This window comes from Oncorhynchus tshawytscha, linkage group LG05 (genome assembly GCF_018296145.1).
Source record: "Oncorhynchus tshawytscha isolate Ot180627B linkage group LG05, Otsh_v2.0, whole genome shotgun sequence".
Classification (NCBI taxonomy): domain Eukaryota; kingdom Metazoa; phylum Chordata; class Actinopteri; order Salmoniformes; family Salmonidae; genus Oncorhynchus; species Oncorhynchus tshawytscha.
The window spans coordinates 66,575,681-66,603,269 of NC_056433.1; the positions used below are offsets into that span (position 1 = coordinate 66,575,681).

General features: G+C 41.3%; 1 protein-coding gene across 1 annotated transcript in view; it reads right to left on the bottom strand.

Moving 5' to 3' along the window:
• Nucleotides 1-628: 628 nt before the first annotated feature.
• Nucleotides 629-27,589, bottom strand: part of LOC112251162 (BMP/retinoic acid-inducible neural-specific protein 3-like) — a 64,695-nt gene continuing 37,734 nt past the window's right edge. The window contains exons 5-8 of the mRNA XM_024421956.1: nt 24,586-24,691; nt 23,978-24,214; nt 20,212-20,434; nt 629-2,505 (exon numbers count right to left, since the gene is read on the bottom strand). Of these exons, the coding sequence (XP_024277724.1) occupies nt 1,389-2,505; nt 20,212-20,434; nt 23,978-24,214; nt 24,586-24,691 (1,683 nt within the window). The 3' untranslated portion in view covers nt 629-1,388. The remainder of the gene's footprint in view (nt 2,506-20,211; nt 20,435-23,977; nt 24,215-24,585; nt 24,692-27,589) is intronic.

Genomic DNA, 27,589 nt, shown 5'->3' on the forward strand with positions numbered 1-27,589 from the left:
CAAAAATTCTGAAAAAGTACTAATAATGACAGACAGAACAGAGAGAGAGTGAATCAATAAATAATGAATGCCTCCACTTTGATTGATGATCATCTGAAGATATAGGGAAACTTTCCAGGCTACCACTCTTTTAGTATTTTACACTATTTTCCTGCAGTGAATTGGCTGGATTGCTTTCAAGGATATCCAAGGGGAAAAGTCATTAGTCGAAGAATAAGTCACCTGGCGTTTTATGCCAAATACTGGAGCGAGTTGTGCTCTAGGGTTTGTTGTGACTTAAATATATTATTTTGTTGTCGGGCAATGTTGCCTTGTCGAAGTCCTTTACACAGATAAATTGCAAAGGTTCATTCAAGTCAACATTTCTCTCAAATTACAGGATAAGAAATCCTCTCAAAACACAGAAGGACTGAATGGAACATCTCATATTCTGTGGTTTGCATGAAGCATTTCCTTTTCAGAGAATAGATTGATTTTGAAATAGAATCTTAACTGACAAAGGAATGCATCAGATATGATATAATCTAGATTATTTAAAAATATCAAATATAAATATGAAATTGATTCATCATACATAGATTATCTCTGATAAAAATATCCACTAGATAAAACATCTAAACTATTTACAGATGGCACATAAAAATGAGTTTTATTTAGTGAATTAGCAAATTCAGAATGTTTTCATACATCATATAGACATTGTTTCATAACTGTTCACAAACGACTGCATTATAAAAAATAAAAGTAACATAAACATACTAGCCATTGCGTGTATGGTGTTTTATTTCTGCATGTCTGAAGTATTGTATAACTCTAATTTTACAAATATGTGAAATAGAAAAGCCTATGTGGGAATTTAAACTTATGACAAACAAGGAACATTTGATTTCCTTAGCATCTCATTTAGCTCTGGACACATGGGGTGTAGTGGGATTAAACAGAAGAGTATGATAATAAAAAATGGTGTGTTCAATAACAAAGTGAAAGTCCTAAGTAAAGCCATTCTGGTGTCAAACCAAACACACTGTTGAGATAACACTTAATTATCAGCAAAAGCTTCACATTTTAACAGATTATTGAGATATGTGCAATTTATGGGAAACATATCAGTAATGATACATCTTTTATATCCATCACGGTCAGAAATCAACTCTGTTTCTAATTTCTTATCATTTAAAAAAGGCAAAGTGGGCATGGTGAAGCCCCCTTGTGTTTGTATGACACACACTTTCCAGAAATATATAATTTTACACGAATCCCAATAAACAGCGCTCAACATCATAAAAACAAAGAAATGCCCCTCGGTGCCTTACAAAATTGCTCTTAAGTGTAATCAAGTCAGTGTAATAGCAGCACAAGCATCTGTGTAGTTGGACTCCGGCCCCTTATTAGCTACATAATTTGGTTGTTTCGTATTCCATGGAGTTCGGCTGTTTGGCAGAAAAAATCTGCAACGCTGCCTGTATTCGGACAACATCTGTGGTGGATAATTTCAGGCGGTGGCGCAGCAGGCAGGAAAAGAGGTCCAGGAGCTGAGGTCCAGGAGGGGACAGTCTGTTGACCCGGTCCCTGATCTCTAGCAACTGCAGCAGGGCTGAGTCCTGCGATCCCTGAGTGTACGGGTAGTCCAGCTGCAGAATCAGGTCCTGGATTGCTTCCGGGTCAAAGTGCATACTGTAGCCAAACACCTGGATGCTGTTTATTTTCATGTAGCCCAGGTTCTTACCAGGCTCCAGGAACTCTAAAGGTTCGTAGTAGACTGAGCCGTTCCCTTGGGGCAACGGAGCACTGATCCGGCTCCGCAAGTAGAAGTGGACAGTTTCAAAAAATGTTTTCCACTTGTTGCCCAAAGTCAACGTCCAGTTGTAACAGTCCAGGGGAATGTCTAGTTTATTCCTTTCCCAGTCGGGGTAGCTGTTCTGGTGTATAGGCATGATCCAGCTCTCAGAGTGACTGCCCCCGAAGGGGTTGATGTAGACAGACAGCACTGGCTCCAAGGTGCTGTTCTTAGTAAGGCAGATCTGCAGGGTCATCCCGAGGAGCATGTGGACGTGGTTGGACTTGTACTTGTTGCTCTTCAGTGTCAGCAGCATCCTCTTTCTCCACGACGGGTCAAACCAGTTGTTGAGCCGGACATCGTTGCTGACGAAGAGCCCATGGATGCCAATACGGCTGTCTTTCTTCTGTAGCAGGTATCTCAGCTCCAGGTCCTGCAGGTCCATCTCAAAGCCGATGTAGTGGTCTGTGGAGTCCGGCACCTCATTGCGGCAGACCCCCTGGCTGAGCATGTACCCAGGATTGCATGTGGCACAGCGGGAGCGGTTGTCGTAGGAGCAGGAGGCGCAGAAGGAGCCCTCGCCCATGGTGCAGGGTATGACACCCTGGCAGGACGGGTGTTCATAGGGGCAAGAGCAGCTCCTTGTCTCCTCCAAGTATGAACCTATGTGGTTGTTCTCACTGCAGTACATGATGGACAAGATAAAGTTCAGCCAGTAGGTGAAGGACCTGCAAAACACAGATAAACACAATGAAGATAAACTTCCAGACTGTTTTCTACAGGAAATGCACTTTGTGTGGCCAAACACTTTGCAGTTCTGGGAAAAGGGAAAGAGGGATACCTAGTCAGTTGTACAACTGAATGCATTCAACTGAAATGTGTCTTCCGCATTTAACACAACCCCTTTTGAACACTATCTGCTCAAGGATCAAATCAAATTCAATTTATCACATGCTTTGTAAATAACAGGTGTAGACTAACAGTGAAATGCTTGCTTTGTCCTTTTTAAATGTGTGTGTGAGTGTGGCATCAATATGCATGTGTGCTCATGCGATGTGTGGGCGTATGCAGTATATCTGTGTTTGGTGTGTGAGTGTTAGGGTGAAGTCGGAAATTTACATACACCTTAGCCAAACACATTTAAACTCAGTTTTTCACAATTCCTAACATTTAATCCTAGTAAAATTCCCTGTCTTAGGTCAGTTAGGATCTCCACTTTATTTTAAGAATGTGAAATGTCAGAATAATAGTAGAGAGAATGATTTAATTCAGCTTTTATTTCTTTCACCACATTCCCTGTGGGTCAGAAGTTTACATGCTACCAAATACTAATTGAGTGTATTGCCTTTAAACTGTTTGACTTGGGTCAAACGTTTCAGATAATATATCCACATAATTTTCTATACTCATGTTGCCATCTATTTTGTGAAGTGCACCAGTCCCTCCTGCAGCAAAGCACCCTCACAACATGACGCTGCCACCCCCGTTCTTCATAGTTGGGATGGTGTTCTTCCAAACAGTTATATTTTTGTTTCATCAGACCACAGGACATATCTCCAAGAAATACGATCTCTGTCCCCATGGGCAATTGCAAACTATAGTCTGGCTTTTTTATGCCAGTTTTGGAGCAGTGGCGTCTTCCTTGCTGAGCGGCCTTTCAGGTTATGTTGATATAGGACTCGTTTTACTGTGGATATAGATATTTTTGTACCTGTTTCGTCCAGCATCTTCACATGGTCCTTTGCTGCTGTTCTGGGATTGATTTACACTTTTCGCACCAAGGTACGTTCATCTCGGCCTCCCGGGTGGCGCAGTGGTCTAGGGCACCAGAGACTCTGGGTTCGAGCCCAGGCTCTGTCGCAGCCGGCCGCAACCGGGAGGTCCATGGGGCGATGCACAATTGGCCTAGCTTCATCCGGATTAGGGAGGGTTTGGCCGGTAGGGATATCCTTGTCTCATTGCACACTAGCGACTCCTGTGGCGGGCCGGAGGCAGTGCACGCTAACCAGGTCGCCAGGTACACAGTGTTTCCTCCGACACATTGGTGTGGCTGGCTTCCGGGTTGGATGCTCGCTGTGTTAAGAAGCAGCGCGGCTTGGTTGGGTTGTGTTTCAGAGGACACATGGCTTTCCACCTTCGTCTCTCCTGAGCCCGTACGGGAGTTGTAGCGATGAGACAAGATAGTAACTACTAACAATTAGATACCACGAAGATTGGGGAGAAAAGGGGCTAAAAAAATTTTTAGGAGACAGAACGCATCTCCTTCCTTATTGTTTATACAGATTAACGTGGTACCTTCAGGCGTTTGGAAATTGCTCTCAAGGATGAACCAGACTTGTGCAGGTCTACAATTTTTTTCTGAGGTCTTGGCTGATTTCTTTTGATTTTCCCATGATGTCAAGCAAACAGGCACTGAGTTTGAAGGTAGGCCTTGAAATACATCCACAGGTACACCTCCAATTTACTCAATTGATGTCAATTAGCCTCAGAAGCTTCTAAAGCCATGACATAATTTTCTGGAATTTTCCAAGCTGTTAAAAGGCACAGTCAACTTAGTGTATGTAAACTTCTGACCCACTGGAATTGTGATACAGTGTATTATAAGTAAAATAATCTGTATGTAAACAATTGTTGGAAAAATTACTTGTGTCATGCACAAAGCAGGAGTCCTAACCGACTTGCCAAAACTATAGTTTGTTAAAAAGGAATTAGTGGAGTGGTTGAAAAATGAGTTTTAATGACTCCAACCTAAGTGTATGTAAACTTACGACTTCAACTGTATGTGTGAGTGTGTGGGTAGAGTCCAGTGTGTATGTAGAGTTAGCGCAAGAGAGTTAGTGCAAAAAAGGGTCAATGCAGTTAGTCCTGGTAGCCATTTGATTGGCTATTTAGCAGTCTTGTTAAGCAGTTTCATGGCTTGTTAGTAGAAGCTGTTCAGGGTCCTGTAGGTTCCAGACTTGTGCATTGGTACCGCATTGGTACCGCTTGCCGTGCGGTAGCAGAGAGAACAGTCTATGGCTTGGGTGGCTGGAGTCTGATCATTTTTTTGGACCTTCCTCTGACACCGCCTGGTGTAGAGGTACTGGATAGCAGGTAGCTTGGTCCCATTGATGTACTGGGCCATACTCACAAACCTCTGTAGCGCCTTGCGGTCGTTGTAGCGCCTTGCGGTTGGATGCCTTGCAGTTGCCGTACCAAGCAATGATGAAGCCAGTTAAGATGCTCTCAATGGTGCAGCTGTAGAACCTCTAAGATATAGGGGCCCATGACAAATCTTTTCAGCCTCTTGAGGGGAACAGCCACTGAAGTACCCGCTTCACAAAAGTGTGGGTGTGGGGACCATATTAATTCCTTAGTGATGTGGACACAGAGGAACTTGAAGCTCCTGACCTGCTCCACTACAGCCCCAACAATGTACCAATGTGGATGGGGGTGTGCTTGCCCCTGCATTTCCTATAGTCCACAATCAGCTCATTTGTCTTGCTGACATTGAGGGAGAGGTTGTTGTCCTGGCACCACACCGCCAGGTCTCCGACCTCTTTCCTATAGGCTGCCTCATCGTCATTGGTCATAAGTCCTACCACCGTTGTGCTATTACCAAACTTGATGATGGTGTTGGAGTAGTGTGCAGCCACACAGTCATGGGTGAATAGGGAGTACAGGGGGGACTAAGCACACACTCCTGAGGGGCCCCCTTGTTGATGGTCCACGTGGCAGATGTGTTGTTGCCTACCCTCACTGCCAGGGGAAGTCAGGGTCCAGTTACATAGGGAGGTATTCGGGACTTGAGTCTGGAAATGAGCTTGGGGGGCGACGACGACTTTGATGTTGAAAACTGAACTTTAGTCAATGAACACCATTATTACATAGGTATTTATTTTGTAAAGGTGGGTGAGGGCTGTGTGGAATGCAATAAAGATCATCTGTGGATCTGTTGGGGCGATATGCGAATTGGCGTGGGTCCAGGCCTTTCTGAGAATTTCATGGTTATAGATGTGAGTGCTACGGGGCGACAGTAATTTAGACAGGTTACCTTGGCATTCTTGAGCATGCGGACTGTGGTTGCCTGCTTGAAACAAGTTGGTATTAAAGACCAGGTCAAAGATAGGTTGAAAATGTCAGTGAATACACTTGTCAGCTGGTCAGTGCATGCTCTGAGTACACATCCTGATATTCCGTCTGGCCCTGTGGCCTTGTGAATGTTATCCTGTTTAAAGGTCTTACTGATATCGGCTATGGAGAGCGAGATCACACAGTTGTCTGGAACAGCTGGTGCTTTCATGCATGGTTCAGTGTTGCTTACCTCAAAAACGAGCATAGAAGGTATTTAGCTCATCTGGTATGCTCACGACACTGGCCAGCTCGTTGCTGGGTTTCCCTTTGCAATCCATAAAAGTTTTCGAGCAGAGCCGACGTAGTAGGATTTGATCTTAGTCCTGTATTGACACTTTGCCTGTTTGATGGCTCGTTGGAGGTCGAAGCGGGATTTCTTATAAGGCTATATGGCTGTACGTACACTACGGCTGTACGTACACTACGTACACTACTGTTCAAAAGTTTAGGTTCACGTAGAAATGTCCTTGTTTTTGAAAGAAAAGCTACTTTTTTGTCCATTAAAATAACATCAAATTGATCAGAAATACAGTGCAGACATTGTTAAATGTTGTAAATGACTTATGTAGCTTCATTAAATTGTAACCACAAAACACCAGTCTCAACGTCAACAGTGAAGAGGCGACTCCCGGATGCTGGCCTTCTAGACAGAGTTCCTCTGTCCAATGTCTTCTTCTGTGTTCTTTTGCCAATCTTAATTTTTTTTTATTGCCAGTCTGAGATATGGCTTTTTCTTTGCAACTCTGCCTAGAAGGCCAGCATTCCGGAGTCGCCTCTTCACTGTTGATGTTGAGACTGGTGTTTTGCGGGTACTATTTAATGAAGCTGCCAGTTGAGGACTTGTGAGGCGTTGGTTTCTCAAACTAGACACTCTAATATACTTGTCCTCTTGCTCAGTTGTGCACCAGGGCCTCCCACTCCTCGTTCTATTCTGGTTAGAGCAATTTTGCTCTGTTCTGTGAAGGGAGTAGTACACAGCGTTGCATGAGATCCTCAGTTTATTGGCAATTTCTCGCATGGAATAGCCTTCATTTCTCAGAACAATAATAGACTGATGAGTTTCAGAAGAAAGTCCTTTGTTTCTGGCCATTTTGAGCCTGTAATCGAACCCGCAAATGCTGATGCTCCAAATACTCAAGTAGTCTAAAGAAGTTTTAATGGACAGTTTTATTGCTTCTTTAATCAGAACAACAGGTTTCAGCCGTGCTAACAACTGCAAAAGGGTTTTCTAATGCTCAATTAGCCTTTTAAAATTATAAACTTGGATTAGCTAACACAACATGCCATTGGAACACAGGAGTGATGGTTGCTGATAATGGGCCTCTATATGCCTACGTAGATATTCAATTAAAAATCAGCTGTTTCCAGATACAATAGTCATTTACAACATTAACAATGTCTACACTGTATTTCTGATCAATTTGATCTTATTTTAAATGGACAAAAAAAATGAGCTTTTCTTTCAAAATCAAGGACATTTCTAAGTGACCCCAAACCTTTAAACGGTAGTGTACGTACAGTCATTTTGGGGATATCAAGTTCACTAGAATAACTAGATAGTCACATTCCCCAATACAAAATTCCATCTTCCTTGGGTTCATGTCATGATACAGCTGTATTTTCCTAACAAAATAACAATATATTAGGTATTACCCTGTAGTATTTTATGTCTGGTCATATCAGCAGTTTGTCGCAGTGTTTAATTCTTAAATATATGCAGGCAGGGTGTCATGGTATTTTCAGTACCCCAGATGAGACATACTGTAAACAATGATAGATACTGAATTTATGTGGGTATATGTGCACACAGCAACAGTTTATGAAGAATTGACGACAGTTTATGAAAATATATGAAAGTGGAAAAACTGAAAATAAAATGCTCTCCCTTAAAAGCCAGCCTCAAGGTATATATAATGGGTTATTTATCTACAAGACATTTTATCCATGTTTGTTAATCAAATCTCTTTGTAGCTGCAGAAACATTGATGTCTATTGGGCCTGGTTTTGTCGCCCACATGGGTATTGTGCACATCTCTCCTCCTCACTGGAACTGCTGCTCAGCCAGGAATGTTTTTCTCCCACCACGCTGACCCAGAATATTTAATGGCGGGGGATATGTAAATACTACCGGAGTCATGTTGCCATGAGAGACGGGGTGAGGTGAGTGAGAAGGTGGGTGGTAACTTAAGAGGTGTTACATGTAGCAATGCTCCCTCTCATTGAAGCCACGGAAGTTGAAGGCCGACTATAGTACTGCAGGCATTGTTAGCAGAAAACAGGACCCCATTATAGTGAATGGAAAATACATAAAAAAATGTAATAGTACAAATAATTGCTTCTAATACACCAGAAAGTATTCACACCCCTTGACCCGTTGCACATTATGTTGTGTTACAGCCTGAATATGAAATGGATTCAACTGAAAATGTTTTGTTCCTGACCTACACAGTAGCCCACAATGTCAAAATGGAATTATTTTTTCTAAAATGTTTACAAATGAATAAGAACTCAAAAGCTGAAATATCTTGAATCAATAAGTATTCAACCCCTTTGTTATGGCAAACCTTAAATATATTCAGGAGTACAAATGTACTTAACAAGTCACATAATAAGTTGCTTGTCCAATAATAGTTCATCTTTTTGGGTGCTTTTTACCCCTTTTTCATGATATCCAAGTGGTAGTTACAGTCTTGTCCAATCGCTGTAACTCCACTACGGACTCGGGAGAGGCGGAGGTTGAGAGGCATGCGTCCTACGAAACAACCCTGCCAAGCCGCACTGGGTCTCCCAATCACAGCCAGCTGTGACACAGCCTGGGATCGAACCCGGGAATGTAGTGATGCCTCAAGCACTGCGATGCAGTGCCTTAGGCCGCTGCACCACTCGGGAGGCCTTTAACATGATTTTTGAATGACTACCTCCTCTCTGTATCCTGTAGTCGAGTAGTGAATTTCAAACACAGATTCAATCACAAAGACCAGGAAGGTTTTCCAGTGCCTCGCTAAGAAAGGCACCTATTGGTAGGATGGTAAAAAAAACACAGACATTAAATACCCATTTGAGCATGATATTTATTAGTTAGTAATTACACTTGGGATCTTGTATCAATACTCCCAGTCACTACAAACATATAGGCGTCTTTCCTAACTCTGTTGCCGGAGAGGAAGGAAACCACTCAGGGATTTCACCATGAGGCCAATGGTGACTTTAAATCAGTTAGAGTTTAATGACTGTGATAGGATGGATCAACAACATTGTAGTTACTCAATACTAACCTAATTGACAGAGTGAAAAGGATGCCTGTACAGAATTCAAATATTCATAAACATGCATCCTGTTTGCAACAAGGTACGAATGTAATACTGAAAAGAAATGTGGCAAAGCAATTCACTTTTTGTCCTAAATACAAAATGTTGTGTTTGGGGCAAATCCATAACACATTACTGAGTACCACTCTCCATATTTTCAAGGATAGTGGTAGCTGAATCATGTTATGGGTATGCTTGTATTCGTTAATGACTGGGGAGTTTTTCTTGATAAAATGAAACGGAATGGAGCCAAGCACAGGCAATATCCTAGAGGAAAGACTGCACCAGGTTGCTTTCCACCAGATACTGGGAGGTGAACACACATTCCAGCAGGTCAGTAACATAAAACACAAGGCCAAAACTACACTGGAGTTGATTAACATGAAGACAGTGAATGTTCCTGAGTGGCCGAGTTACAATTTCAACTTAAATCTGCTTGAAAATCTATGGCAAGACCAGCAAATGCTTGTTTAGCAATTAACAACAAATTTTATAAAGGCTTGAAGAATTTTGCACAATCCAGGTTTAGAAAGCACTTCGAGATTTACCCAGAAATAATAGCAACTGTAATCGCTGCCAAAGGTGATTCTAACATGTATTGACTTAACTAATGAAGATACATTTATTAGTGTTTTATTTTTCAAATGTTGGAAGTGTTCTTCCACTGGCAGAGTATTTTGTGTAGATTAAAATGGATTTTGTATTTTTTTTTATCCCACTTCAAATCAAATGTTTAAATCACATTTTATTTGTCACATGCACCGAATACAACAGGTGTAGACCTTACAGTGAAATGCTTACATACAAGCCCTTAACCAACAATGCAGTTAAGAAAAATATGTGTTTAGTAAAAAAATAGATAAGGAAAAAATAAATAATCATTAAAGAGCAGCAGTAAAATAACAGTAGCAAAGCTATATACAGGGGGTACCGGTACAGAGTCAATGTGCGGGGTCACAGGTTAGTCGAGGTCATTGAGGTAAAAATGTACATGTGTAGAGTTAAAGTGACTATGCATAGATTTAAAACAGAGAGTAGCAGCAGCATAAAAGAGGGGTCTGGGTAGCCCTTTGATTAGATGTTCAGGAGTCTTATGGCTTGGGGGTAGAAGCTGTTAAGCCTGTTGGACCAAGACTTGGGGCTCTGGTACCGCTTGCCATGCAGTACCAGAGAGAACAGTCTATGACTAGGGTGGCTGGAGTCTGACAATTTTTAGGGCCTTCCTCCGACACCGCCTGGCATAGAGGTCCTGGATGGCAGGAAGTTGGCCACAGTGATGTACTGGGCCATACGCATTACCCTCTGTAGTGCCTTGTGGTCGGATCCTGAGCAGTTGCTATACCAGACAGTGATGCAACCAGTCAGGATGCTCTCGATGGTGCAGCTGTAGAACCTTTTGAGAATCTGAGGACCCATGGCAAATCTTTTCAGTCTCCCGAGGGGAAAACGGTTTTGTCTTGCCCTCTTCTCGACTGTCTTGGTGTGTTTGGACCATGAAAGTCTGTTGGTGATGTGGACACCAAGGAACTTGAAGCTCTCAACCTGCTCCACTACAGCCCCGTCAATGAGAATGGGGGTGTGCTCGGTCCTTCTCCTGTATTCCACAATCATCTCCTTTGTCTTGATCACATTGAGGGAGAGGTTGTTATCCTGGCACCACATGGCCAATGTCTCTGAGCTTTGTACACGTGTCTCTGTGTGTGGAGTAAAGTTGGTCCAGAGTTTTTTTCCCCCTCTGGTTGCACATTTAACATGCTAGTAGAAATTAGGTAGAACAGATTTAAGTTTCCCTGCATTAAAATCCCCGGGCCACTATGTGCTTAGCCAGTGGATGAGCGTTTTCCTATGGCTGTATTCAGCTCATTGAGTGAAGTCATAGTCCCAGCATCGGTTTGTGGTCGTAAATAGACAGCTACAAAGAATATAGATAAAAACTCTTAGTAAATAGTGTGGTCTACATATATTCTACCTCAGGCAAGCAAAACCTAGAGAATTCCTTACCATTAGATTCCGTACATCAGCTGCTGTTAATAATGTCCCTGAACAGATTTTTTTTTTTTTTTATTCCACACAAGAAGTTATAAGGACAATTTAGTTGCTAATGGCAGCCTTGCAGTATCCGGGCAGCCTTCAACTTGAGTTACTCAATGAGAGGGGGCAGCACTGAGCTAGCTTGCAACGTCACTTCCTGGAGTAGTTCAAATTGCAGGTGTTATGTCTTCATGAGATGCCATCTTAATTTGGCTTCAATGCGCCATTGAGTCTTCACATAGGAATGAATGGTGTCATGTGATCTATGGCTTTGTCCCTTCATATATACAGTAATTTGTCAGAGCTTTTCACAGACACCCAACACCGGAGACAGTGGATACCTCTGTGTGCTCTATTTTAACAAACCTAATGAAATGGTAAATCTTAGCGCTGGCGGTAGCATTATAGATTCGGGGGTGTGTCAGAAATATTTTTTATATTTTCACAACCAGAATGATGGGCGCAGTAGCTGGCGGTAGTGTGAAAAAGCTGGGTTTTGATTAATAAAGTTGCGGGATTGTCGAAGCTTGGCCCCTCACCATGGCTAAATTTGTGGTTGCTTCAAGTTGTGTATTTATGGTGTTATCTATTGCATTGTCCTCAACCCCAATTTGAATATTAGTTTGTTAAATAGCCTGCTAAATATGTTGTAATTGCATCAATATGGAAATACATTGTTAAACATAGGCTATAGCATTCACAATGATAGGGGCTAGGCCTACTGTACATTTGAATTAATTTAATTTGAATTTAACCCTTTTTTTACCAGGTAAGTTGACAGAGAGCAAATTCTCATTTACAGCAAAAACCTGGGGAACAGTTACAGGGGAGAGGAATGAGTCAATTGGAAGCTTGGGAATGATTAGGTGGCCAGATTGGGAATTTAGCCAGGACACCAGGGTTAAAATGATAAGTGCCGTGTGCTCTTTAGTGGCCACAGAGAGTCAGGGCACCCATATAACGTCCCATCAGAAAGATGGTACACTACACAGGGCAATGTCCCCAATCACTGCCCTGGGGGATTGTGATATTTCTTTTGACAATATGAAAGGGTCTCCCATCCAGGGACTGACCAGGACCAACCCTGCTTAGCTTCAGTGGCAAGCTAGCAGTGGAACGCAGGGCGGTATGCTGCTGGCTAAAATTGCAGTCTGGACATGCCAAATGTAGTCAATAAGCAATATTAAATTCACTAGGCTATTGATAATACCTAAAAAAAATGCATCATTGTTAGCCTATTAAAACAAGTTGTAAAATTGGATGTCTAAATACAGTTACAGGCACCATAATTGCTCCTTGTGGGCGTATAATACAGACAACTTAAAACTATGGAGGGTATTATGCACATCCAAACTTTTCACAGGAGCTGGATAAAGATCCAATATAAAGAGAATGAGGAAATGTCCACTCACTGATGTTTTATAAACATCATGGTACCATTTTACAGATCATATTAGCGCTTATCCAGAATTAGCAGCTGAAATTACATTGCTTTCGAGCCATGCATGTTCTCACCATAAACCAATTAAAGATAAATCTTTCTAATAAGTTTGGTTTTTAATCAAATTAAACAAAAAACAATGTTTTTTAAACCAACAACAATCTGTCTAAATAGGATCGAGTCAGAAATATACCATAAATCACTTCTCTTATTTCATGGAACTGTGCACATGTAGGCCTAAATGTCTTTACACATAATATTCATACTTCTATACAAAATACTAGGCTCCTCTCAATTCTATCGTTACCTACAGTATGTGCAAGGCAAATATATTTTTTTTTACCTGGTTGATATGGCATTATAGGAAGACTGCATAGTTTGGAGGAGCGTGTATGGTAATTGGACGAGGGGATGGATACTCTACCATTGATCAACATCAATGGGACTGCAGTAGTAGAGAGAGTCACGAGTTTGAAGTTCCTTGGAGTCCACATCACCGAGGACTTGTCATGGACCAATAAAACCACCACTCATGTCAAGAGTGCACAACAGCGTCTCTATTTCCTAAGGCGGCTGAAGAACTTTGGCATGCTGCCCTGGGTCCTACCGCTGCACCAGAGAACATCCTGACCAGTTGCATCAAAAACAATTCCAATCACTCGGTAGACAATTTAAAACCTCCTTATTCATAGTCTACTTGGCTAATGGCCACGATAAAAAGACGCACTGTGATGCTGCTAAATCAGCCTGTATTAAGGGGAGGGCAGGCTATGCTTGTTATTTTTTAAAATCAAATTAAAATGGGGGTGGTAAAAATAAATGGTTTCTAAATATGAGATTCACCTGCACAAAAGGCACATCTCTCCTTCCATGGGCACTGTGCATCATGGCTGGATAGGGTGCGCTTTTGCTCTCAAAGTCCATGCCATTATCTACTGCATTACAGTTAAGACCTGCTTTTTGTGAGTCTTAAAACTTCCCATTAGCACTGCATGAAATTGTGACTTTTGCACTTGTTAAGAACACACCTCAAATATTGCCACCCCTTCAACCTCAGCGCAAGCAAGCTGATGTTAAACAGGTAAATAGCCGAACCTGGCGTTAGGTTTGGAAAATGCCAGTGCACCAGTTTTTACATGACGAAATTGCAAACTAATGTGCACCTTAGCACCAGCCGAAAATACAGCCCCATGTATCTGCATCTCTGTGCTGGCACCCAATTCTCTGTGAATAACTGGATTTACTTTTTGAATTGCATTCATGAAACAATTTGTCGAAACACCATAAGGTTGAGAAACGGAAGGGGCAAAGAAACCTATACTGGACATTGGAGGGGCAGAGAGTAGCTTGTATTGCTTTACTAAAACCCATTGAGAAATATGTCAGAGTCAGACTCTTCATGTACACGATCACTTCTGTGTTAGAGCCACAATAGCAGTAGTACTAGGAGACTAGTACAAATTAACATAGTTTATGAGAATCTCATGGACACAGACCTTTTATTTGTATCCATTATAGGTAGTTTCATCAAAAAAGAGGGAAAGTCATACAAAAAGACACTCAACACCACAGAATACAGTCATTCAAAATATAGTCCTTGACGGTGAAAAATAACAGTAAAAGGAAAGACTAATGAAATGGATGTTCTCTCAATGGGATTTTCTATCTAAATAATAAACATGAATGAATTAAATAAATTATGGCTGACGGTATTCGTCAGATCTAGGTAACTACTGTATTCTCTGTATGTAGTCTATTAAAATCAAAGCTCTCAGTATATCTAATGTATGAAATAAGAGTTCCAGTTTTATTAATCAGTCCTCTATGCTTGTTAAAGTCAATTTTCCCCTGACGAAGAAATATGGGCTGGTTTTGCCAAGTGAAACCTTCTCTAAAACACATTTAGAAGAAAATGAAGAAAAAACACAAGCACAGCAGAGTTTCACCCGACAAGAGGGTTGGTGAAATTGGAGATGCTATCTCATGTTCTGATTGATTGCCTGTGAACTCTTTTGAACATAAGAAACAAAATAAATCAGTGCAGAAATGTCAAAGCAATATGCAGAGTACAGAATTCATCTCCCTTCGCCTATCAACAATGTGTATGTCTGAACAGCAGCCATTTTTGACTGGGACATTCACAACATCTCCGAGTCTATTCAGGCACAAAAGGGATTCTCAGTCAGATTTCTTACATGGCCTGGACATTTTGAAGGGAGACTAGACCGGGACCAAGTCATCAGCATCGAAACAATTCTTTCTACAAAAACCCTTCTTAGGTCTCTGCTGAAAACAAAGTGTTGTGTTTATTGCCATGTTATAAACAACACTTTGGGGCGGCAGGCAGCCTAGTGGTTAGAGCGTTGGACTAGTAACCGAAAGGTTGCAAGATCGAATCCCCAAGCTGACAAGGTAAAAATCTGTTGTTCTGCCCCTGAACAAGGCAGTCAACCCACTGTTCCTAGGCCATCATTGAAAATAAGAATTTGTTCTTAACGGACTTGCCCAGTTAAATAAAGATAAATCCTGTTTGGGATAGGGGGCAGCATTTTCACGTTTGGATGAAAAGTGTGCCCAGAGTAAACTAGCTGCTACTCAGGCCCAGTTTCTAATATATGTATATTATTAGTATATTTGGATAGAAAACACTGAAGTTTGAAGTTTGAATGATGTCTGTGTATAACAGAACTCATATGGCAGGCGAAAACCTGAGAACAATCCAACCAGGAAGTGGGAAATCTGAGGTTTGCAGTTTTTCAACTCATTGCCTATCGAATATACAGTGTCTATGGGGTCATATTGCACTTCCTAAGGCTTCCACTAGATGTCAACAGTCTTTAGAACCTTGTTTGATGCTTACACTGTGAAGGAGGGGGGAATGGGACCTGAATGAGTCAGAGGTCTGCCAGAGTGGCATGAGCTGGTCACGCACTCATGCTTGCGTTCCATTGCATTTCTGAAGACAAAAGGAATTCTCCGGTTGGAACATTATTGAAGATTTATGATAAAAACATCCTAAAGATTGATGCTATACATCGTTTGACATGTTTCTACGAACTGTAATATGACTTTTCTTCTGAACTTTAGCCTGGACCTGCCATCGCGTCGTGAGTTTGGATTTGTGAACTGAACGCACTAACAAAGGAGGTATTTGGACATAAATTATGGACTTTATCGAACAAATCAAACATTTATTGTGGAACTGGGATTCCTGCGAGTGGATTCTGATGATGATCAAAGGTAAGTGAATATTTATAATGCTATTTCTGACTTCTGTTGACTCCAACATGGCGGATATCTGTATGGCTTGATTTGTTGTCTGAGCGCCGTACTCAGATTATTGCATGGTTTGCTTTTTCCGTAAAGTTTTGAAATCTGACACAGAGGTTGCATTAAGGAGAAGTATATCTCTAATTCTGTGCATAACACTTGTATCTTATATTAAAGTTTATGATGACTATTTCTGTAAATTGATGTGGCAAAATCACCGGATGTTTTGGAAGCAAAACATTATTGAACGTAACGCGCCAATGTAAACTGAGATTATTGGATATAAATATGCACTTTATCGAACAAAACATAGTCCTACGAGTGTCATCTGATGAAGATCGTCAAAGGTTAGTGATTATTTGTATCTCTTTCTGCTTTTTGTGACTCCTCTCTTTGGCTGTGACTAGGCTCTGACCTAACATATGTTGTGGTTTCGCTATAAAGCCTTTTTGAAATCAGACACGATGGGTAGATTAACAAGAGGTTTATCTTTAATTTGGTGTAATGCACATGTGAATGTATGAAAGTTACATATTTGCCATTTCAACGGAATGTTGTCGAGGGTTCCGCTAGCCATAAGAAGATAAAAACATTTTTTTTTTTTGATACCTCATCCAGAGATAGCACAGAAATATAACTACCAGTTTGAGGCTTGATTTTTTCATCCATATCCATGTAATTTAAATATCACCAACAATGTTTATCATAGCATCCAGTCACGTCTCTGTCACTCCCTCCCAATCTTTCCTTCTGTATCCCCCCCTCTCGCATTCTTCATGCACACACGGTACCAGTCAAAGGTTTGGACAGACACCTACTCATTCAAGGGTTTTTCTTTATTTTTAGAATAATAGTGAAGACATCACAGCTATGGAATAACACATACGGAATCATGTAGTAACCAAAAAAAAGTGTTAAACAAATCAACATTTATTTTATATTTGAGATTCTTCAAAGTAGCCACCCTTCTTTGCCTGGACGACAGCTTTGAACACTTTTGGCATTCTTTCAACCAGCTTCAGGTGGAATGCTTTTCCACCAGTTTTGAAGGAGTTCCCACATATGCTAAGCAGTTGTTGACTGCTTTTCCTTCACGCTGCTGTCCAACTCATCCCAAACTTTCTCAATTGGGTTGACGTCGGGTGATTGTGGAGGCCAGGTCATTGGATGGAGCACTCCATCACTCTCTTTCTTGGTCAAATAGTAATTACACAGTCTGGAGGTGTGTTGGGTCATTGTCCTTTTGAAAAACAAATGATAGTGGGACTAAGCGCAAACCAGATGGGATGGCGTATCACTGCAGAATGCTGTGGTAGCCATGCTGGTTAAGTGTGCCTTGAATTCTAAATAAATCACTGAGTGTCACCAGCAAAGCACCCCCACACGATCACATCTCCTCCTCCATGCTTCACGGTGGAAACCACGCATGCAGAGATCATCCATTCACCGCTCTGCATCTCACAAAGACAGTTGGTTGAAAATAGGACTCATCAGACCAAAGGACAGATTTCCACCAGCCTAATGACCATTGCTTGTGGCCCAAGCAAGTCTCTTCTTATCGGAGGCCTTTAGTAGTGGTTTCTTTGCAGCAATTCAACCATGAAGTTCTGATTCATGCAGTCTCCTCTGAACAGTTAATTTTGAGATGTGTCTGTTACTTGAACTCTGTGAAGCATTTATTTGGACTGCAATCTGAGGTGCAGTTAACTCTAATGAACTTATCTTCTGCAGCAGAGTTAACTCTGGGTCTTCCTTTCTGGCGGTCCTCATGAGAGCCAGTTTTATCATAGTGCTTGACGGTTTGTGTGACTGCACTTGAAGAAACGTTCAAAGTTCTTCACATTTTCCAGATTGACTGACCTTCATGTCTTAACTTCTTAAGGTATAGGGGCAGCAATTTCACTTTTGGATAAATAGCGTGCCCAATTTCAACTTCCTGCTACTCATGCCAAGAATATAAGATATGCATATTATTAGTAGATTTGGATAAAACACTGAAGTTTCTAAAACTGTTTGAATCATGTCTGTGAGTATAACATAACTTATGTATCAGGCAAAACCCAGAGGACTAACCGTTCAGAATTTCTTTTGACGTCTCTGTTCAGTGAGTTCATTGGGAAACCATATTTCTTAGGCACTCGTTTGCAGTTCTTACCGCTTCCACTGGATGTCGCCAGTCCTTGGAATTTGGTTGAGGTTATTCCTTTGTGCAATGAAGAAGTACGGCCATGTTGGAAAAAGGTAACGCTGTTGAGTGCCCAAGACTTGAAATGTAGCGTTACTTTCCTCTCGTCCTCTATTGAAAACAGATAGACCAGTCTTCAATTTGATCGATTATTAACATTTAAAAATACCTAAAGTTGTGTTACAAAACTAGTTTGAAATGTTTTGGCAAAGTTTACAGGCAACTTTTAAGATATTTTGTAGTGACGTTGCGCAATTTGGAAGCTGTTTTTTTCTGGATCAAACACACCAAATAAAAGGACATTTTGTATATATATATGGATGGAATTAATTTAACAAAATGACCAATTGTGATGTTTATGGGACATATTGGAGTGCCAACAAAAGAAGCTTGTCAAAGTTAAGGTATGTTTTATATTTTATTTCTGTGTTTTGTGTAGCGCCTGCAGGGTTGAAATATGCTACTCTTTGTTTACTGTTGTGCTATCATCAGATAATAGCTTCTTATGCTTTCGCCGAAAAGCCTTTTTAAAATCTGACATGTTGGCTGGATTCACACATTTTATTTGAATTTGCCGCGCTGCATTTTCCCTGGCTTTTGGCCAAGTGGGACGCAAGCGTCCCCTATACCATAAGAAGTTAAAGTAATGGACTATCGTTTCTCTTTGCTTATTTGAGCTGTTCTTGCCATAATAGGGACTTGGTCTTTTACCAAATAGGGCTATCTTCTGTATACCACCTCTACCTTGTCACAACACAACTGATTGGCTCAAATGCATTAAGAAGGAAAGAAATTCCACAAAGTAACTTTTAACAAGGCACACCTGTTAATTTAAATGCATTCCAGGTGACTACCTCATGAAGCTGGTTGAGAGAATGCCAAGTGAGTGTGCAAAGCTGTAATCAAGGCAAAGGGTGGCTACTTTGAAGAAAATATAAAATATATTTTATATGATACCAGATGTATCCAAGTGCAGTCACTGGATCCTGGACTTCCTGATGAGCTTCCCCCAGGTGGTAACGGGAGGCTACAACACGTCTGCCATGCTGATCATCAACACTGGAGCCCCAGTGTGTACTCAGTCCTCTCCTGTACTCCCTGTTCACGCACGCCCAAACAAACACGACTCCAACACCGTTATTACGTTTGCTGACACCGACAACGATGAGACAGCCTATAGGGAGGAGGTCAGAGAACTGGCAGTGTGGTGCCAGGACAACAACCTCTCCCTCAGTGTGAGCAAGACTAAGGAGCTGGTCGTGGACAACAGGAAAAGGCGGGCCGGACCAGCCCCCATTAACATCAATGGGGCTGTAGTGGAGAGGGTCGAGAGCTTCAAGTTCCTTGGTGACCACATCACCAACGAACTATCATGGTCCAAACACACCAAGACACTCATGAAGAGGGCACAACAAAACCTTTTCCCCCTCAGGAGACTGAAAAGACTTGGCATGGGTCCCCAGATCCTCAAAGTTCTAAAGCTACACCATCGGTTGCATCACCGCCGGGCATGGCAGCTGCTCGGCATCTGACCATAAAGCGCTACAGAGGGTAATGCGTACGGCCCAGTACCTCACTCGGGCCAAGCTTCCTGCAATCCAGGACCTATATAATAGGCCGTGTCAGCGGAAAGCCCATAAAATTGTCAGATTCCAGTCACCCAAATCATAAACTGTTTTCTCTGCTACCGCACGGCAAGTGGTACCGGACCGCCAAGTCTAGGACAAAAAGGCTCCTCAACAGCTTCTACCCCCAAGCCATAAGACTGCTGAACAATTAATCAAATGACCACCAGACTATTACATTTTTAAGTTTAATTTATTTGGTAAATATTGTCTTAACTCTTTTTGAACTGCACTGTTGGTTAAGGGCTTAAAAGAAAGCATTTGACGGTAAGGTCTGCACTTGTTGTATTCTGCGCATGTGACAATTAAAGTTGATTTGATTCAATATTATTCTACAATGTAGAAAATAGTAAAAATAAAGAAAAACCCCGGAACAAGTACTGTAGGTGTCCAAACTTTTGACTGGTATTTTACATGCCAGCTAAACTTCACAGGCAACGTTTATCATAATACAGTCTCACCTCTCTCTCAGCACAATGACTTTCGGCTGTGTCCGACACCTCTTGCTGAGGGTGAAGAGTTTGTTGACGATTCGTCGGGATTTGGCAATGAGCTGTCTGCTGCTGAGCTCCAGCTGTCTGTAGCGTTGGTGGATGGCCGGCTCCATCTTCCAGAAGTACTGGATGGCAGATGTGTTGAGGGCGTAGAACATCGGGAGTCTCCGCAAAAAGTTCTGGAACTCCTCTGAAAGGCAGACAGGTGTGGAGAGGTTTAATGCCCCCTTGTCGTTCTGGTCCGCTTATTTATTTATATGATTCTGTTCATTTTGTCTGATAAAGTCAGACGGCATTAAGGGATCACTTTAGAGAGAGCACATGGGACTTGATTTGCCGGGCCGCGGTGGGGGAAAATGGAAGTGATGCATATGCTAATAGAAAGAGGCAGAAATAAATGTAGGTCTGTGTCTCTGTTTGAAACACCAAGAACCCAGCCAGCTCCTGGCAAAGCAAGCTCATGGCTCTGTGTGCAGAGGCACAACAGCCAAACAGATTGAAAAGCAGCAAAAAATATTACATTGCTTCATGGTAAGTGTTAGGTTTAACGAGTCAAAGGGGGCAAAAAACGATTTTCAGAGCAATCGATATATGCTTTCATGATTGAATAGATTTTTCAGAATTCAATTCTAATTAATCTGTAATGAGAAAGTGACAGTGATATTTACAATTAACAGCTATGTTGATTATCTCTGATTGCAATCGTCATTCGCTCTCAAAGTGATTAGCCATGGTGTAATATGTACTGCTGTGAATTTTTGATAAACCATCGCTATATTAGGAGAGATATCTCAGGTTGCAATTAGAAGTAAACGTAGTAGTGACTTTACGGCCATTAGATTCCATGATGTGCTCGGTAAAGGATGTTTACATGTTTTAAATCAGCCTCCAGCTGCTGCATTCAAATGAATTAGTGTGCTCCATTGCACCCTGAGTAAACCTGCTTAGGCTGGCACCATTCCCAGGACACAAAAAAAAAGTCTGTTCATGCCAAGACTAGAGCGCTGTTTCACTGCCACGACAATGACACCTCATCCCTGAAAGCCCAGGCCTCTTCCCACCATTATTATCTTGTCAGACGATGAAAACAGCTAGGTAACAATGCTTCTCTCTTAATGCCTTCCCACAGCTCTTCTCTGAGGCAAACCACTGCAGAACTACAGGTACTGAACCCGGGCAAATTAAACAGCTCACATCAACAATGCAGTAGGGCAGATGGCGTGGAGGGTATATAATTGGTCCAACTGGCTCAGACAGTTACACTATAATGCTGCCAACATCAAGGTTGTGGGTTTAGTCCCTCGCATGGGCCATGTGAATTAAACATACAGTGCCTTCAGAAAGTATTCATACCCCTTGACTTATTCCACATTGTATTATTACAGCCTGAATTCCAAATGGATTAAATATAACTTTTTCCTCACCCAGACACACAATACCCTATAATGACAAAGTGAAAACATGTTTATTTTTATGAAATACACAAATATTTCATATACATAAGTATTCACAACCCTGAGTCAATACAGTACATGTTAAAATCGCCAGCGGTTACGGCTGTGAGTCTTTCTGGGTAAGGCTCTACGAGCTTTCCACACCTAGATTGTACAATATTTGCACATTATTCTTTAAAATAATTCTTCGAGCTCTGTCAAGTTGGTTGTTTATCATTGCTAGACAGCCATTTAAGTCTTGCCATATATTTTCAAGCAAATTAAAGTAAAAAATGTAACCAGGCCACTCAGGAACATTCAATGTTGTCTTGGGAAGCAACTCCAGTGTATATTTGGCCTTGTGTTTAGGATAATGTCATGCTGAAAGGTGAATTTGTCTCCCAGTGTTTGTTAGAAAATAGACAACCAGGATTTCCTCTAGAATTGTGCTTAGCTATTCTGTTTATTTTTATCCTAAAAAACTCCCTAGTCCTTGCCGATGACAAGCATATCCATAACATGATGCCGCCACCACGCTTTAAAATATGAAGAGTAGTACTCGGTGATGTTGGATTTGCCCCAAACAGAACACTTGGTATTCAGGACATAAAGTTAATATATTTTTCCAAATGTTTTGCTGTTTTACTTTACTGCCTTATTGCAAACAGGATGCATGTTTTGGAATATTTTTATTCTGTAGAGGCTTCCTTTTCACTCTGTCAATTAGGTTAGTATTGTGTAGTAACTACAATGTTGTTGATCCATCCTCAGTTTTCGCCTATCACAGCCATTAAACACCCTCTAACTGTTTTAAAGTCACCATTGGCCTCATGGTGAAATCCTAAAGCAGTTTCCTTCCTCTCCGGCTACTGAGTTAGGAAAGACGCCTGTATCCTTGTAGTGATTGGGTGTAGAAAAGCAACTTCACCATGCTCAAAGGGATATTCAATGTCTGCCCTTCTTGGCGAGGCTTTGGAAAACCTCCCTAGTTTTTGTGGTTAAATCTGTGTTTGAAATTCACTGCTCAACTGAGGGACCTTACATGTATGTGTGGGGTACAGAGTTGAGGTTTTCAAAAATCATGTTAAACACTATTCCACACAGAGTTCATTAAACTTATTATTTGACTTGTTAAGCAAACGTTTACTCCTGAACATATTTAGGCTTGCCATAACAAATTGGTTGAATACTTATTCACTCATTTTTATTAATTTGTACTTTGACATTATGAGGTATTGTGTTTAGGCCAGTGTCAGCAAATTTCTATTTAATCCATTTTAGATTCAGGCTGTAACACAACAAAATGTGCAACAAGTCAAGGGGCGTAAATACTTTCTGGAGTTGCTGTATGCGTTTACACACTTCTCAAGTGTGACCCGGACATTTAATATGAATAATTCAGCCTTTAAATATACATGTGAACCCATAGACAACGTGTTGTGTAAGGTTCTGTGGCATATATCAGGAGACTGAAAAGATTTGGCATTGGTCCCCAGATCCTCAAAACATTCTACAGCTGCACCATCGAGAGCATCCTGAATGGTTGCATCACCGCCTGGTATGGAAACTGCTCGGCATCTGACAGTAACGTGCTACAGAGGCTAGTGCCTCCTGCCGTGTACGTCACTGGGGCCAAGCTTCCTGCCATCCAGGACACACACACACACACACACACACACACACACACATATATATATATATATATATATACACACACTAGGCGGTGTCAGATGAAGTCCCAAAAAATGATCAAAAACTCCAGTCACCCAAGTCATAGACTGTTCTCTCTGCTACTGCATGACAAGCGGTACCAGAGCGCCAAGTCTAAAAGGTTCCTTAACAGCTTCTACCCCAAATCCATAAGACTTCACAGCTTCTAACCCCCAATCCACCCCCCCCCCTTTTACACTGCTGCTACTCATTGTTCATTATCTAGGCATAGTCACTTTACATGTACACATTACATCAACTAACCTGTACCCCGCACATTGACTCAGTATCGGAACTCCCTGTATATGTCCTTGTTATTGTAATTTTGTAACTTTTTATTTTTTTACTTAAGAAAATATTAAAAATAAATCAAATTAAGTGAAAAAATAAAATGAACTCTATTTCTTGATTGCATTGTTGGTTAAGGGCTTGTAATAAGCATTTTACGGTAAGGTTTTATTCGGCGCATGATAAATACAATTTCATTTGATTTGACATACAGTTGCAGTACATTTGTGCAAGTATATTGAATGTTACAAATTCTCTATATACGCCTCTGTGAGTGTATCATCAATGTCATACTCCCATACCCGACTCTTCAAAGTCCTGGTTGGCCATGTTCCAGGTGTCTCTGATGTGCAGTAGGCTGGCCTCCATGGCCCTCAGGTCCACTTCGGGGCAATTACACTGGGGAAAGCCTGGGCTGCAACGGCACCAACAGTCATTGTCTCGGCACACAAACTGACCCTCCACATTACAGCCGATGTAGCTCAGAGCAGCCTGGACGAACCTGACCCTCAGGTACTCTGGTAGGATGGCCTGGAGACCTGAGGAGAGGACATGGTACAGTTTATATATGACAACACTGGCTAAACTTCAAGACAAATTACTGTAATAATGTAAACTAGACTCATACTGTATTAACTATAGACTTTCTACTGTAAGTTACTATAGGACAGAAGAGGTATTTTCTGGTCACTTTATAGATACATTTCCACTGGCTTGTTCATATATATGTCTACAAATCCCTGTGATCCACTTAGGAATCCAGAGGTTCCGTTTCCAATGCCAGACAAAGACGAATTGAAGCTAAATTCCTTCTGACACTCTGGTGCCTCTTGTCTAACGTTTGGCAGAGAATATAAACTGTGACAATTCCATCAGAATGTCTGGGTGGGTTCAATTATGGATGGCCGACCTTGCAGATTAATCTTGTTTTCAGGGCTCTGAACCAGAACAGAGCTGACTGAGTCCAGGTTGTCATAGTTACTGCATCCAAGAGGGCCCGTCCTGGTTTCGGTCACCTAGCGGGAAAGACAGAGGCACATGGCAATACTCCACTACACTGTAAAAGAGAGCCACTAAAGTCATAAAACATGTAGGGATGCAGAGCTGAATGTCATGTGGAATGAGATCAACAACAAGAGTATGCTCACTCAGATCCTACCATCTGTACTTCCACAGGACTAAATATTTTATACCTTATTGAGACACGTTTAAAATGTTCACATCAACAAACATTACAAGTAGTAGTACAGTAGTTCAGTTGTTTGGTGTATGATGCAACACCAAGGTAGTGCATTTAGACATATCCACTATTCAGTATAGTCTGTTAGATGATAATTCTCTGTTCAGAGGCCACATTATGTTATATCCAAAAAGTATAGTACATGAATAAGCTTAAGGGTGAGAGGTGGTTTCTTGTCTACTCAGAGAAAGCGATGATGACATACAGTAGCAATGCAACCAAAAAACACTGTCATCTGACACAAGGGAGAGAAGAATGTGGAGTCTGCAAAAAAGTAAAAGAAAGAACTACGTATGAAGAATTATTTTCGGTGGCAGATTCCAATTATGCTTTAAGTCTTGAAAGATGCAGTTACATGCAAGCCTGGCAGACATATCACTAGATTCACGCTGACAAATGAGAAAGACACTGGATCTCTTCTCCTCTGGGTGAGTGGTTAGATCGTTCACAATCACAGCTCAATCCTCCTTGACAAAAGGATGATTTAAAGCTCCCATATATCAAGGTTTCTCTGCCACCATTCCAAGTCTGGCAGCCTGTGGGCCCATCCATCTCCCTCCTCGTCACTTGCAAGTTATTCTCCCCTAATGCCACAGTGGCTCCTTCTTTTAATATTTTCCCAAAGGGCCAATAAAAGTAACCACATCACCAGTGTAGATCAATGAGGAACTATGGTTCTACATTCAGAAGAAAGGGGACACTTTCCTTTCCCTCTGTGGGCAGAAAAGTTGTCTTTCTTTGACACCTACTTTAATGTCACTGTGAAAACAGAGGGAAGGGTGAGACACAGGAAAGAAAATGAAGAACAGAAACTTAACTGTATCAAAAAGGTATGCATTCAAAATATTAATACACCAGAACCATGACCAACCTTCATGCATAAGCAGCAGTGATTCATTATATGATAATCACAAAATATTATTTTCCATTTTTCATTCAACATTGAGGTTTTAGTTACTTTGAAATGGAGAGGGGGGAAGAGGGTTGAGAAAGAGAGAATAAAAACCTCAACTTCAGCAGGCCTATCGACGGCATTTCCATTATTTTTTTTTATTGATGCTTCAACGAAAATAATTAAAATCCGAGAAATGTCTAGAGGGATGGGCAGATAAATTTCTAACACAGACAGATGTCCAACTTAAAGGGAAATGTTTTAATTTAAATCTGGATTTTCTATGCATAGCAATGAGAACATCTGCAACAAGGACCAAGTGAAGCCGAGCATACGCACACTTAAATCCATTTCTTATAGAAAGGACAAAAAAAAAGAAATCTTAACAGTTGTTTGTATAAAAGTATGTTCAGTAACTTATTGGGACTTTGGTGGATAGAAAAATGTAAATGAGGTGGAGGAGAGAGAGCGAGCGGGGGTTGTATTAATATGCCATAATCGAGTGCTGACTATCAGAAATTCGAACAGCTGCATTTAATGGGACTGGCGATTGCTCTTAAAGGCTTTCCTGGAATAGGAATGTGCTGCTTGGTTATGTGATGGAGACATGTCTGGTATGCATCATCATATTCTACATTTCAGTAGTTCAGCAGACGCTCTTATCCAAACCGAGTAACAGTAGTGTGTGCATTTTTTTTTTTACTTCGTACTGGTCCCTGGTGGGACTCATACCCACAACCCTGGCGTTGCAAGCGCAATGATCTACCAAACTGAGCCACATGAGACTTGATATACGGGAACAGCACTCAATCAGAAGAAGCATCCATACTGTGAGTAAGGCAGAGACCAGAGTCCCCTGTCCTGCCTCAGCCAAAGAATCTGCCCCTGGGGAATTGTTTAAAGGTCTTGCAAGTGTTTAGTGTTTGGGAATAGCTAATGGTTTAAAGCGAGGATGAAAATATAATCATATCCCAAGTGCTCCAGAGCAATGCAGTAACAATGCTTGTATACTTTTATATGCATGGTGCAATGCCTCAAATGACAAGGAAGCTCAATTATTTTCTAAATGCAAGCATTATTAATATTATTATTATAGCACTAAGGCAAAGGCATGGGAACTGATGAAGATCATGCCTTCTGTTAATTCCACCTATGAGTAATTCCACAAAAGCAGAATATAATACATAAAATGCCAGTAAGTGAGCCCCAGATGTCAGATATTTAAATAATAATGGGTATTAAGAGGCCTATACACCAGCCTGTTAAAAAAGTATGGAATGGCATTAATGTTTGGGACCGGCGCTTCTTTGGAAATTGCTTTTTTCACGGCACCACAGAGAATCGTCCTGTTTTTAATCACTAGGCATAGCCTTAGTAGATGCAGCATATCCCCATTTGCATCCTAGATGTGTTTACGCGTGTTTAGACATTCTTTGAGGATTCCGGCAAGATGTTTTAAAACCACTTTGTTGCACTGGCTTACACTACGATGTCAACCAGAGCTGGGGATCAGCTTATCGACTTGAAGAGAGAAAAAATAAACTAGCATGAGATTATATTTGTGCCCCCTAAATAAATGGAGGCTCATTGAAATCCGCAGGGGAGCAGCAGAGGACCTTTGAGAGAAGAAAGTAGGAGTTAATACTGTGGCAAGGCAAACTATGATATGCTGTTTTTTTAGATGGGAGTCTGTTTCCCAACTTGGATGGGGCTGAGAGAGAGACTCCTTTTGATTTGGAACAAATTATCGTCCCTCTTCCCTTCTCTCAGAGCTTAATAATT